Source organism: Eleginops maclovinus, chromosome 6 (genome assembly GCF_036324505.1).
Source record: "Eleginops maclovinus isolate JMC-PN-2008 ecotype Puerto Natales chromosome 6, JC_Emac_rtc_rv5, whole genome shotgun sequence".
NCBI classification, from domain to species: Eukaryota; Metazoa; Chordata; class Actinopteri; order Perciformes; family Eleginopidae; genus Eleginops; species Eleginops maclovinus.
The window spans coordinates 23,846,785-23,861,593 of NC_086354.1; the positions used below are offsets into that span (position 1 = coordinate 23,846,785).

The window sequence follows — 14,809 nt, forward strand, 5'->3', positions numbered from 1 at the left end:
TTATTCACATTGACTGAGTTTAATGCATTTTGTATTGTTTGTCTACCAGAGAATTTCCTCTGTTTTTCAGGCAAATTAGATCGATAAATCTGTGTATCCCTCCGCCTTACAGTTCTGCACCAGGTCAAATGTACGATGCATTACATTGGAATTGGTATTTTTCTGACCTCTGCTATTGATTTTTGGCGTAATTTAGCAGGCTTTATTGTATCCTGTGCAGAGGATGTGGTTTTTAGTCGAGTTAGAGGATGTTCCACTGACATAAAGACATTACAATTGTGTTGGATGCACATTCACACGGACGGGTTGATGATTTAGTAGTCAGATGAACTAATATTTGATTGTTTGATGGATACTTAACAATGTCTCCTATCAACGCTAAAATAAATGGACGGTCCTGGAGGTTAGAGTGTTTGTTTTTTGTGTAAAAAGAATGAATGAAGAAGCTTCATATTGTTTCATATTGTCGTTTTTAAGTGATGTTCCTGCTGGGTGTTTCATTTAGGCTTTCAGCGATGGAGATTCAGAGACAACTGTTCTGCCTTCTACTCCTCAAAGACGCTCTCTGGTCTAGTCTTGTTTTATAAACCCTGCACACTCTCCTCTTTAATTGGTTCATGCTCTCAATTTTCCTGCACCAGAGTGATGTTTCTGACCTGAAAATGTACGATTTCTGCAACAGAAATGTACCTAAAGCCTGAACTCACTGTCAGACATCTTTAATTCAAGACAAAAAAGTCATATTTATTATTTTAAGTAAGAACTAAGTCAATGTTAAAACTAATAATCATGATTGTGCATTGTTTTTTGGAATTTAAACTACTAATTTAAACTACTTAAATGATATGAAAAAGGTTTGCATGCTCAGTTTGATGATTAAATCCTCAGATAGATGCATATTTAACAGTTTGATGGTTACTTCTGCAGCTGTGCGAGTCTCTGCTGCAGCTCCTGAGCAGCGTAGGGGTTGGAGATGTCGGAGGCGATGCTCGGCGTGGGCTCCTTCCCTCCCGCCAGGTACAGCTGCGACCCGGAGATGGCCAGGTTAGAGGAGCTCCTCCCGCTCTGAGCCAGACCTCCTCCTACCCCTCCTCCTCGCCCCAGATCAGTGCTCCCTGCAGACCGGTAGGGATCGTTGGCCTCCCTCCGTCGGTTCAGGACATCCTGCGCCGACACCGAGGAGGAGCGTGGGATGTCGGAGGTGGAGGTGGAGTTGGAGGGAGGAGGAACGGGGGAGTCGGAGGAGGAGGAAGCGGCGGCAGGTTGAGGGTTAAGGTTGGTCTTCTTGTTCTTGTTGACCTGCACCGAGGACGGGGTGGAGTCAGAGGAGGAGGTGGAGGAGGAAGGTTTTTTTTCAAAGCACAGCACCTGAGATTAAACAGATAGAGGACATGTAATTACACGGTTACAGGCGCGAGGTTCATCCTCCAAAGCAACGTTCTTTATTTTGCTCAGCAGCGGTGTGTTATCCAGTATTAATAACCTCTGAATTGTCCGAACAGACCAATCAGAGTCGAGTATTCCACTAAGCTTTGTAATAACTTACTTTAATGCCTTCCTGAAGACCCAGGCAATGCCTTAAAAGATATGTTTTCCCCAAATCAGGCAAGAAAAGAAATTCTCAATTTAAAGTCTAGTGGAAATTAAAGATCCGAATCAAATCCTATGCGTGTGTTTGACCCCGGAATCCAATGGACTTCGGGTTGTCCTTGACTTAAAAGCAACCACTCCTTGTACCTTGCCCAATATGAGACTCGAAACCGGCAACCCTTAGGTTTCCACGTGAAGTCCTGTTGCTTTTTGACCTAATGATGCAACTGAGATGCTTTCCAGTGAAAAGCTATTTCTCTTTCCAGCCCACTGTGGGATTTTAAAAGCCTTCAACAACTTCAAACTGAGCTGAACCACTTCAGACGACCCCCCTAATGGCACCATGACTCGCCCTCTTACCCGCAGAGCCATCTTCATCTTGAGGGTGCAGCTGGGGCTGGAGTTCTTCAGGGGGAAGCGCTGATTCAGCGTCATGTCCTCGGCCTCCAGCAGGCGGGTCAGCGGCAGCGTCAACACGCCCAACGTGCACTCGTGCTTCTCGTCCTTCACCTGGAAACACACGGAGGGAGTAAACATGTCAGTCACAACCCATTAGATACAGATTAAATTGGAGACAGCAGAGGAAATTGGACGTTTTCATATGAGAGAGAGGCTTTATCCTATCTAATATTAGCTCATTTATACCAGCGTAGATATTTGGACATTTCCCTTTGCTGATATTTCATAGGGAAGGGATTTCACAGAGGGAATTTCAAATGTGTATGTGTGCTAATTCATAAATCAGACAATACATCATGTTTTTAAGGAATAAAATGCGATATAAATCAGGCTATGAATTATTTATAAACAGGGTTAAAACCTCAAAGCATAAATAGGAATGAAAGTGGAGGGATTAAATTATGTAAGTGCCACTGAGGCAGAGATGTTTTACAAATTCATACATTTTGAAATACAAAGATAGTTTAGTATTACAAGTTTTCTCCAAATCGACCAAAACAATATTTTGGTCTCAACGTGGGACTGCAGCAGCAAAGAAACAATCATCCAATGAAAAGTGTAAAGTTAGCCTCCGTACCTCGACCTCCAGCTCCTGGCTCCGGGGGTTGTGGATGAGGAAGGTGAAGGCCTCCTCCCACACCGGCTCATTGGTCTTATATCTGGTCTGAAGGACGACACAGCAGAGAGCAGTTAGAGGGACATTAGGGTCACAGACTCCGTTACCTACGAACTAATCTGTATTTATGTATTTAATATGATAGAACAAGTCTGAAAATGGCAGTTTTTCCACTAAAAATGTATGAAAATTCAGCAAATTGCTAACTTATTGTTCTATTAGTTGCCTGTTAAGTGTGCTATGGCTTCAGGGTTAGCAGCTACAGGAGAGAGGTGCTATGTTAGCATGGTCGCTGACTTCATATTAAAACTAATTAACAGACTTATTGCAGCAAAACTGTCTCTCAAATTACCTTTTTCTTAGGGAAAGAAAGTGCGCTGTTAAGATATAATTTGTGTTTTACCTACAGAGCTGAATCCACATCACCGTTAGCTTAGCTTAGCATAAAGACTCAAAACTAGCCTGAAAAATATCCCGGCTAAACTAGCTATTTTTAACTGTTACCCGTCTTTATGCTAAGCTAGGCTAACAACACCCTGGGACTATCTTTGTACTTAATGCACAGACACAAGATTTACACCATATTCATTTATTTCATTCATTTGGAACAAAAGTAAACAACTTAAATTCCCAAAATGTTGCTAACTGTCATTGCTAACCCTTTTTCCCAGAATGTATTTCAGGTGTTATTTCACATAAAAGTTACAAACTCTGTTGCGTTTAAGGTAAGATCATTCAGATTAAAGTGCCCTAAAACTACATCCTGTTTTGGTCTCACCTTGCTCTCGTAGGACTTGTGTCCCACTCTGAACTGGACGAATGGATTGGGATCGCTGGTCACCTTTTTCCCGGACTGCAGGAGAGGAAAAGTGAACAATTTTACAGAAAAGCAGCGATAGCTAGCATTAGCGTTACGAAGCTAGGCTAGCATTAGCATTACGAAGCTAGGCTAGCATTTATACGTATACAAATATTAAGGTTTCAACAAGCGGTGGTAAAGATGTATCTCAGCTATAACATAAAGTAATACAAGTATCAGAAATTAAATGCAAAATGAACTTTAATATGTATATTTGTATAGATCTTAGTGCAAAATACATTCCCTCAACATGAAATGACGCTAACTGTATGTTTTCAGCTTTCAAAATGTGGATTTTGAGCTCATACAGTGTCCTTTAGGGCTTATGGTATTTACCAAGATACCAAACCAGAGCTAGGTTTCACATCTCAGAAGAATGTGAAACTTTTTAAGGAGAGGAGAGGATCAGTAATGTACATTTTGGGGGAAACAATGTTGTTATTTACTACACACATTGCCAGACACGGTTTTAGTAAACAAACATGATTAGTGGAGTGTGTTAATGATTGCACAACAACAGTCAGTAAGTAAGTGGAGCTCATGGTATATATATGAAATGCATTCTTCATTAAAGGAAGGGAGGACACTTATGTTAAAATGCATTTACTTTAATTATCCTCCTTATTTAAAGCTATATTTTATACGTTACTCATCAAATGATCAAGTTAGACAGGTTCATCTCTTTGTCCCAGATGCAAAAATGGAATACTTTACCTGCTCCCGTGCATAGCTGGGTGTGTTTAAGCATGCATTAATCAGCTGCTCTGCTCTTGTTATTAATTAAACTGATCTACTACACACTACTGTCCATCAAATTGTAATTATAGTATGTATTACTTTATAGTTCGTCCTTATTTGTTGTTCAATTTCGTTTTTGATAGACGTTGCTTTTGTCGGGCTGGTGCATCTCAAGGGTTTATCCTTAAATACATTTAAAATAGAAATAATGATCTTTAAAAAATCCCTCCCTGATATTTGACAGACCATTAATCTGTCCCAAGGCCCCTCATTTTACTCCAATAGAGATATAAAGGTTTGGTGGGGCTCTTAGTTGCTACTTTATTGGAAAGTGTATCTCTAATTGGTTGAAGTGATAGATTTTCACAATAAAAGCACCGTCCAAGTACAAACATTGCACCGGTTTTTGAATATGTATGAATATGTTGACAGGTGAGTTGAGTAAGTGGGAATTTCTGAAGCATAAACTGTGTTCCTCGGTGTCTCGTTGATACGGGAGTGCTTGGTTACCTTCAGGGCTTTACTGACCGAGGTCTTCCTCAGCCCCGACTGGTTGAACTCTAACGGATTGCGCTTTGATTTTCCCCCAGGGACAAGGCAGGAGAGAGCACACACACACACACACACACACACACACACACACACACACACACACACACACACACACACACACACACACACACACACACACACACACACACACACACACACACACACACACACACACACACACCAGGAGGTTATTAGGGAAAAGAGGGGGCATGCAGGGATAGGATGAGGAGGACACCAGGACGAATGGGAGGGAGAGAGATGATCACATGGTTAATGTCATTCCCAAATTAGACATGATGAAAAACTAGAGTCCAACCAATACTGGATTAATCAGGCGATATTAATATACGTTCAAATATATAATTCAAGACTTTTTGCAAAGGTGCAATTTTTTCAATAACATATAATCATATTTCCATTTTAAAAATACATTTAAAATAATGGAAATGTATTAATAATAATAATAATAATAATAATAACAATAATAATAATAACAACAATAATAATAATAATAATAGTAATAATAATAATAACAACAATAATAATAATAACAACAATAATAATAATAATAATATTAATAATAATAATAATAATAATAATAGTAATAATAATAATAACAACAATAATAATACAAATATAAATTATAATTTAAAAAAGTAATAATAATAAAATAATAATGATATTGTCATCAATATTATTATTATTTTCGTTTTGAGGTGAAATGTTTTGTATTCATATTGTTATTATTATTATTATTATTGTTCCACTATAATTTAAATAAAGTATATATAATTTTGAACATTAAAAAATAAAAGGATATAAAAAAAATAGAATAAAAATCTTTAGTCAAATCCAATTTGTCTTGAATTACGTTAATAAAAATATCTGCCATAAACCAATTTTTAAAGCGTATTAGTTGGACTCTAATTGAGATACCACAGCATTAGATGTGAGTCATTGATTAACATGGAAAGAGATGGAATGAGGACCAGAGGAAAGACACACTGGGTGACATTTAGATATGCATGTTGGTGGGAAATCCATTCATTTTATGAAATAGTATCGCCTCTAGTGTTGGATTTCAATCATCTCATCACTGGGAAACACAGTGCAGGTGTCAAGTCAATGTCATTCAGGAAAAAAAAATGGTCCTCGGGGTCAAATGTGTTTAAGAGGATAGGGTGGTGATTTGAATCTTTTCCTCATTATCCCAAAGGTTAGCTTTGATCTAACATGGATGAATGTGAAGTTAGGGTTATTATAGGGTTAGATTTTAAAGCAAAACACAGCCTTACTGACAAGTAAACAGTTTTAGAGACACCTAGTGGCAGAACAGGGGAAGTACATCATGTGTTTAAGGTTGCTCCCAGTCAGAAGGTCTGTGCATTACTTTAAAATGAATAAAATTGCTTGAGTTCTGCATGGAGGGGTAACCATGTGCAACCACAGAGAATGGGTTCCTACAGGGAGGATGGAGGTAAAGCAATCCAGAGAGAATTCAGCCTCTCGAGTCTCAAAATGCATCCCTTCCTCTCAAAAATAACTTGATATAAAACTAGTTTCCAAGAGAAACACAAAAGTATTGATGAAATCTGTATGTGATAGGTTAAGGGGCGGGACATCTCTAAGCTGGTTGACCAATCACGACAGAGCCAATCAGAGCACACTGGGCTCTGGTTTCAGGGGGAAAAAAATATATATAATATACAAGTCACAGAAGAGACACTAAATGCAAATATTAACCAGAAAATTAGCATAAGAGAGCCCCTTTAAGCTAGAAAACGGTCCATTAACTTATGTAATAGCTTGCTTCAATCACATTAACATGAGTATAATTCAGAGACTTAAATCTTCCTTACAGTTTGTCGATCACCCTTTGGATCATGAGTTATTTTTCAATCAATCTGTGGGTCATTATCAGTCCTTTTGGCCCACTTCTGCTCTGCTAGCGCTGTATCTTGCATGATTAGCATGTTGCTACCGCTCGCCACTGCTATGGTCTTGAAACACGGGTTACTCTTACCACAAATAATGACGTTAATTACATTAATGAAGTCTCATGCACAAGTCGGGATTCATGCTCGTCAGGCAAACAATCCAAAGGTTTCCAAATCAAAAGGAAAGCATGACCTCGAGCAGATGTTATCTATCGGTGGTGGAACCACTCATTGACTCACAAATAACGTCCTATAGAGAGAGGCCGTGTTCTCGCAAAACACCAGGCCCGCCGCACGCCTCTCTTTTAAGTAGCCCGAACCCAAGTTCCCCTCGAAGACGCTCTTCAGAGGAGGAAGAAGAGGAGGAAGAAGAAGAAGAGGCTGAAAAGAGGAAGGTGAACCTGCACTACAGAGGTTAAAGCTAACTAACAAAGGTGTTTATACCAGGAAATACTGCAGGATGAGGACCATCAACTCTTTTTAAGGAAAGGTATTTATCCCAAATGTGGTTTAACTTTAATATTTAATCAAAAGACTGAATATTTTTGACATTATGTTTTTTTTTTTTACTGTTTTCTACTTTTTGTAATTATTTTATGTATGAAATAAATTGATTTATTGATTTTCTTGACTGATGCACCAACACTAGTGCATACATTAGTAAAATATTCTATGTATTATGTTATTTTATTACAATAGAAGATAGCATTGTAGAAAATATAGTTTTTAGCATATTTCAGAAAGAAAAATAATGGGATTTATTATAAAAAGCACAGAAAAACACAAAGAATATTATTTAATTCGTAAAAATATCAAAATAAAGCACTTTAACTACAGGTGTCACTATTATTTGGTCATTTTCAGCCTTATTTATATGCTATATTTTAGAGAAAATGGAGTGAAGAACAGAAATTAAGTTCAGAAAGGCAAATGAGTGAAAGACTGAAGTAGAAACTGTGTGAACTGGATCCAACGAGCTAAAACTGGATGGCAAAAACACATCATTTGTTCCCAACAGTGTTGTTTTAAACCTCCGGCAGCATCACGTGGTTGGGAAATCAGGAAAATACAACAGTGCAGCAACAAAGGCAGAAAACTGCAGCAAAACATTTTTAAAAGTGCCTCATAATAACAAAGTAAAACAGAAGGAGTCAAATTTATAACAGACAAGCCATTCCTTACATCTTACTGGCGAGCTGCTTCCCCACACAGATCAAAAAACAAACCACCTTGTTCTCTCCTGGGGTAAAACGGGATATCATTACTCCAGGTGCATGCTGGGAAGTTGGATCAGAATGACTTACCGGCAGGTTTCTGGCTGAATCCAGGAAGACGACGAGCAGCGCCGACGAGAGGCCGTCGTTCGCCTGACCGCGGTCGGCTTTGATTTTCGTCAGCGCCTGAGAGGAAGGGAAAGAGGCGCTGGTTAGGTTTTGGGGGTAAATTTACCCTGCAAGGCTTCATGGGAAGAGATCCATTGCAAGTTGCACATGTGACCCAAAAATCGAAGTACCTGGTCCAGCTTCTCAGGTGAGGGCAGCAGAGATAACCACTCCAGCTTGAGGTGCAGCTTCCCCGTAGCCACGTCTTCTACTACAAACCACTGCAGACAGAGAGGAGAGCTTATTGTTAATATCAGAAGACGTTTTATAGACAGTTTCCACCCGCCTGCATTCAGTTCTGTCTCATAAATAACAATATATAATATAAAACCTTTTTTAGAAGTGAAGGAACCCATTTTACTGATAGAAACAGCTGATTGTGCTTCTAGTAATGGCTAATTACTAAAACACATCCAGCAGTAATGAGCCTTCTTTCTCATGGCACACAGGAAATGATGGGAGTTGTTTAACTTGTGAACAAAAAGTATATGTTTGAATGATTGTTCGTATCAGACAATAGAAGGAACCTGATGATTGTATTATTTAAAAGCCATAACACTTATTTTGCAGGATGAAAATAAAAACCAGGAACTAGATTGTGTTGTGTTGACCAGCTGCTCTTCGATTTCACTTGTTTATTTGTAAATATTTAGATTATTCTAATAACAAAAACAATATTGTTTGTTCAAAAGGATTTCAGATGCATCAAAAATGTGTTCATATGTATTTCATTCATTACGTTGGGTGGTATAACTTATTTAAAAAGGAAAAGTAATTCATGTTGTGCATATGTATAAGATAGAATAATACATTCATATTTGTACTGACATTGGTTACCGTAGCTATAGTCAAAAACACAAATAAATTACAAAAAAAAAGTTTAAAAAGCAAAGGAACTAAAAGTAGTGAGAAGTCTGTTGAAGCAGGAGGGAAAAACTGAATTTCACTTACAAAAACTCATCGATTATCAACTAAAAGTCTAATGAATATGAGTTCTGATGACAGGGTTCGAGTGACAGGTGACTGATTGTACGTGAGAGTAAAATCTGCACATTACCTCGTCAACCTTCTGCTCCTTCTGCAGCTCGGTCACGTCGATCACCAGACTGAAAAACAAAACAAACTTTCTATAAGCGCTGACTCATCTCACACACACACACACACACACACACACAACGTCGGACACACACCGCTGCACTCATTAAACAACACTGAGAGTCGCCGTGAGGCTCCAGCAGGTTAATGGAGAGTGAAATCCTATTACTGTGACAGATATGATTAGTATAAGACACGAGAAACACAATTTGCACAACACACCCTGAAACTCCAGGAACTACAGACGCTCTGTTCCCTTTCTGCAGCACACATAAGAGACATTAGGGTGTCAGCACTTTAACTCTTTCTTTGGATCAACAAGGTGCATCTGAAATGTTGATTTACTTCTGAAGACTTGGTGTCAAACGCAGGGCCACAACTTTAAAGTATTTTCGATTTAAATTCAGAGTAATAATTCACCTTTAGGCTTTAAAATATCAAAAAATTGTGAAATCATAAATTGTCAGAGCCCAAAATATCAGCTTTAAAGGCCTAATTTTGTCCAAAAATCAATCCTTAACCAAAATATATTCATCTCTAATAATATGAAACATATTTTAGGGGCTAACACAAGAAGATTATGAGCATTTTTGGTGGCTGTATGATGACGATGATGGGATTCAGGAGGAAATCTATGGAAAGATACTGTAAAAAACACCAAATCCAGGCCCATTTTTGGCCTTAAGCATCCGTAAAAACAGTGCTTTAACTCATGCAAAGTATTAAAACATCAGAAGGTGTTCAGAGACAGAAGTATAAGGTTTGTGTTTGGAGTTCAACAAAGGTCAGAGGTAGTCAAGAGAAGGAAACAGAGCAGTGTGAAGGGGAGGGGTTTCAGGTGTTTACCTCCCCAGGTAGTCGTCTTTATCCGTGTCTTCATCAAACAGCTCAATCTCCAGCCTGTTTGGTCCAGCGTGTTCGTAGATCAAGGCCTGGAAATACAAGAAACATTAATAAAACACATTTCAAACGGACAATTATGGACAAGACTTAGCCTGAATAACCTGGAAAACAACTAAAATAATTTAATGAAAGTAAATTAATTAAATCCTGTAACTGAAATGTCCTTTTGTTACCTATGTATATCTCACACTGCACTATAACTTGTGTATTTTATACCTACCTTATTCAATTTTACACCCTTTTAATTAGTATTACATTTTCTGTTTTCGTATTTTGTTTTACTCAAAGAAATTCTAATTTATATATTTAAATTAAAGAGATGTAACTTTCATTTAATTGAATTTAAATCGCTGTTTTCTTTTTGTGGCCGATATTTAAAAAGGAATATTATGTATATTTAATTTTTCACATTTTATTTTAGTATTTTATTCAAAATATTAAAAAAACAATTTATATTTAAATGCTAATTAGTTTAGTTTCATTTAATTTAAAATGCTTTAACTAAAGTATTTTCTTTTGATTACCCAGCACTGATAAAATAAGCCTTGTGTTATTCTATTTGAAATCAATTTGAATTATTTTAGTTTTTTAATCGCTTTTTAATGTTATAAGCACTTTGTCTACTATATAAATTAATGTACCTTGCCTAAACTCACCTGTGACGTATAACCTGAATTTGTTTCCCTCTATAACTCATAGTGAAGCTGTCAGGATCCTCTGTCAGACTTTACCTCGTACACTTCGTTCCACTTGGGGTTGACGGTCTCGTGGATGACTTTGCTCTGGAAGAGATGCGTCCCCACCTTGATGACACCGTACGGGTCGGACTTCCCTTTGATCAGCCCGCCCAAGAACTTATCTTTACCCAACAGGTCCTGCGCCTCGATGAAGTGGATCCTCAGGATGCCCTGCAGAGACAAGATTCAAAAGCTTTATGCCGATAGCTGCAGAGAAGAGGTTGGCAATGATCTGATGTCCCAGGCTCCTCCAACAAATATTTATGGAAACAATTCAAAATGTATAAACACAGAAAATGATTTAAAATAACCTTTTTATTTTTGAAATAATCTTCTGCCAATTAACAGATTCATTAATTGATTTTTTGCAAAGGTAAATGCCTCCAGTGTGTGTGTGTGTGTGTGTGTGTGTGTGTGTGTGTGTGTGTGTGTGTGTGTGTGTGTGTGTGTGTGTGTGTGTGTGTGTGTGCGTGCGTTACCTGGGGAACAGGGAAGCGGAGCTGGGCCAGCTGGGCCTCTCCCACCAGAGGAATGGTGATCCGGTTGGGAAGAACCAGGAAGCTGTAGATGACGTCCTGGATGATGTTATCACACAACCCACTGAGAGAGGAGGAGGAGGAGGAGGAGGAGGAGGAGGAGGAGGAGGAGGAGGAGGAGGAAAGTGATAAGATTAAAAAAAGAGCTAAATTAGAAATAGTAACAAGATATTTCAAACTGTTTGTACTTGTGCGTGGATGACATCCCTAATTTCCTCTAGAGGGCAGCATCACCGTGCATTACAACACAGCTGCTCTGTTTCCCTACTGAAATAATTCCCTCTGTAAGAGCTGATCCTGGGTCGGTATCAGACTCTAATTTCAAGCAAATGCTCTGAAGTTGATCTTGGTTATTTCCCAGTCTGCTGACTCACTAAACACATCAGGATTTCCTGCTGCACCAGGACGACACACAACTCCTCAATAAAGGAAATAATGAGGGCTCTCACAGGAAGGGAGGGAGGGAGAGATGAGGGTGGGGCAAGGGCAGGGCTTCAGCACGCACACACACACACACACACACACACACACACACACACACACACACACACACACACACACACACACACACACACACACACACACACACACACACACACACACACACACACACACACACACACACACACACACACACACACACACACACACACACACACTCGTCAAACAAGGAAAGCAACATTTCACAGGGCGGAGTCTTTTGGAAACCGCAGTGTGTTTCTCTGCTGAAACAAAGAGTGAGGCAGCAGGAAGCAGCAACAGGTCCATACAGAGGGAACCAGCTTTTCATAATTATTATTATTAAAATAATGGATGGAAGTCCAATAATATTTTAAAAAGATAGGTACTACACCACGGGGGAAAGTCAGGTTTCAAAAAGACATACTGATGTTATGAGCCGAGCTAGCTACTTGGCTAAATGAATGGATGATGTGGTTTTGTAGGCAGACCTGGAAGTTAGCATCTCCCTTGTTCCTTTGACAACAAGTCAATGGATTTTCCATTGGATTTTGGAATATAGCAGAAAATTAGACCTGTTGCAAATTAATGATTCGATACTCAGCGGGATAAGCTCCACATATTAAGAACACTTTATAATATTTGAGGTAAAAAGCTAACATTAGGCTGTAAAGGAACTACAGCATGGTCACATGACTTCACGTCACCACCGCTAAGCTAAAGGAGGCTAATGTTGGGCTATAAAGGAACTACAGCACAGGTCACATGACTTCACGTCACCACCGATAAGCTAAAGGAGGCTAATGTTGGGCTATAAAGGAACTACAGCACGGTCACATGACTTCACGTCACCACCGCTGAGCTAAAGGAGGCTAATGTTGGGCTATAAAGGAACTACAGCACGGTCACATGACTTCACGTCACCACCGATAAGCTAAAGGAGGCTAATGTTGGGCTATAAAGGAACTACAGCACGGTCACATGACTTCATCTCACCACCGCTAAGCTAAAGGAGGCTAATGTTGGCCTATAAAGGAACTACAGCACGGTCACATGACTTCATGTCACCACCGCTGAGCTAAAGGAGGCTAATGTTGGGCTATAAAGGAACTACAGCACGGTCACATGACTTCATCTCACCACCGCTAAGCTAAAGGAGGCTAATGTTGGCCTATAAAGGAACTACAGCACGGTCACATGACTTCATGTCACCACCGCTGAGCTAAAGGAGGCTAATGTTGGGCTATAAAGGAACTACAGCACGGTCACATGACTTCACGTCACCACCGCTAAGCTAAAGGAGGCTAATGTTGGGCTATAAAGGAACTACAGCACGGTCACATGACTTCACGTCACCACTGATAAGCTAAAGGCGGCTAATGTTGGGCTATAAAGGAACTACAGCACGGTCACATGACTTCACGGTCACCACCGCTAAGCTAAAGGTGGCTAATGTTGGGCTATAAAGGAACTACAGCACGCATGTTAGCATGAAGATGTTAGCATTAAGCTACTGCCTCACAGATGCCACATCTGGGATAGCCTAACATAATGTGTACAGTTATATCTGTAGGGATGTCGATCTGTATGGCCATATCATCCTTGGCACGCACAAAATGTATTGCTATAAAATCCAATCATGCAATGCATTTGTTAGCGACAGTTTACTGCATTTTGATCCAAAATTAAAACAAAATTATGAGGGGAAATGTTTCTTTCTAACTTATCTGACATCACGTCTCAGTCTGCAGCGGCGGCTCCACTTTTATAGTCATGTTGCTATAAATACCGACACTTAGTGGGGAAAATGAAGATCATAATCCATTCTGTGATCCTCTGGTAAATGTAATGGTTTCAGCAGCAGAGTCTGTCCACTGGGAAGGTCTCTTGAGAGCACTGGCTTTATTTTGTCATTATACTGAACTGGAAGGATGTGCACCCCTGTTCTTCACAACTAGGTCAACTGATTAATTCAAGGTAAAATCAATGGATGCACAAACCAGCAAATGGATATACACTTCTAAAAGGATGCATACACACACACACACACACACACACACACACACACACACACACACACACACACACACACACACACACACACACACACACACACACACACACACACACACACACACACACACACACACACACACACACAGACTGATCAGGCTTCAACACAGACCCGTTACTAACCTGACTCCAGGAATATCCAGCATGTTTGTGAGTCCTGTCCAATTGATGTCCAGCAACTGAAAGAAAGAAGAATTATGATTAAGATTTTATTCAAAAATTAAGAAAAAAGGAAAACAATAAACAGGTAAATACAAAAACTGTTTAACAGGTAAACTATGATCTCCTCCATTATTAAACTGGTGCTTTTACTTAAAAGTCAACAGACTCAGAAGCACCTTAAGACCACAGAGAGGTTTTTACGGCGACAATATGAAGCGCTGAACAATCTAAAATAAGGATAACCAACATTAATGCTTCCTGAAGGATATGTGTAAAAGAAATAGGCTACAGTTTCCATAACAACCATTTATTTGGGGTTTGTTGTAGGTAAAAGGAGAAATAATCTCCTAATTTAGCATATTTAAGAATTTGTGGCAAGAATTTGAATTTTCTGTACCTTTGAAAGTATGGATTTTGTCCCTGAAAGCGACGGTTTTGTAATATATTTAATCGACGGTAAATTGATTACTACAGCATGGAATTTTAAAGTCTCCTTCAACAAATAACTATAACAACTCTGAGCTGCAGCAGAAACATTAAGAAAAGTCATTTTAAGTTTTGGTATTGAACAATCTGAATGCTCCTCTTCTACACATCCTCAGCACCATGACTCAGCAGATCGGCGTCTGCAGGAGCCCGACCGCAACTCAATCGACCCGTTGATCAATAGAGCCGAGCTGATTGGGTTAACTCTCAAACTAACAGGAAGTC

General features: G+C 39.2%; 1 protein-coding gene across 2 annotated transcripts in view; it reads right to left on the bottom strand.

Moving 5' to 3' along the window:
* Positions 1-14,809, bottom strand: part of esyt2a (extended synaptotagmin-like protein 2a) — a 39,916-nt gene that overhangs the window by 5,076 nt on the left and 20,031 nt on the right. The window contains exons 8-19 of one of the 2 annotated variants that reach the window (XM_063885445.1): positions 14,060-14,115; positions 11,348-11,468; positions 10,863-11,039; positions 10,075-10,160; positions 9,191-9,239; positions 8,265-8,354; positions 8,056-8,151; positions 4,773-4,835; positions 3,444-3,518; positions 2,627-2,713; positions 1,951-2,100; positions 920-1,368 (exon numbers count right to left, since the gene is read on the bottom strand). In XM_063885445.1, coding sequence (XP_063741515.1) covers positions 920-1,368; positions 1,951-2,100; positions 2,627-2,713; positions 3,444-3,518; positions 4,773-4,835; positions 8,056-8,151; positions 8,265-8,354; positions 9,191-9,239; positions 10,075-10,160; positions 10,863-11,039; positions 11,348-11,468; positions 14,060-14,115 — 1,499 coding nt within the window. The remainder of the gene's footprint in view (positions 1-919; positions 1,369-1,950; positions 2,101-2,626; positions 2,714-3,443; positions 3,519-4,772; positions 4,836-8,055; positions 8,152-8,264; positions 8,355-9,190; positions 9,240-10,074; positions 10,161-10,862; positions 11,040-11,347; positions 11,469-14,059; positions 14,116-14,809) is intronic. The other variant, XM_063885446.1, reaches the window with a different exon arrangement.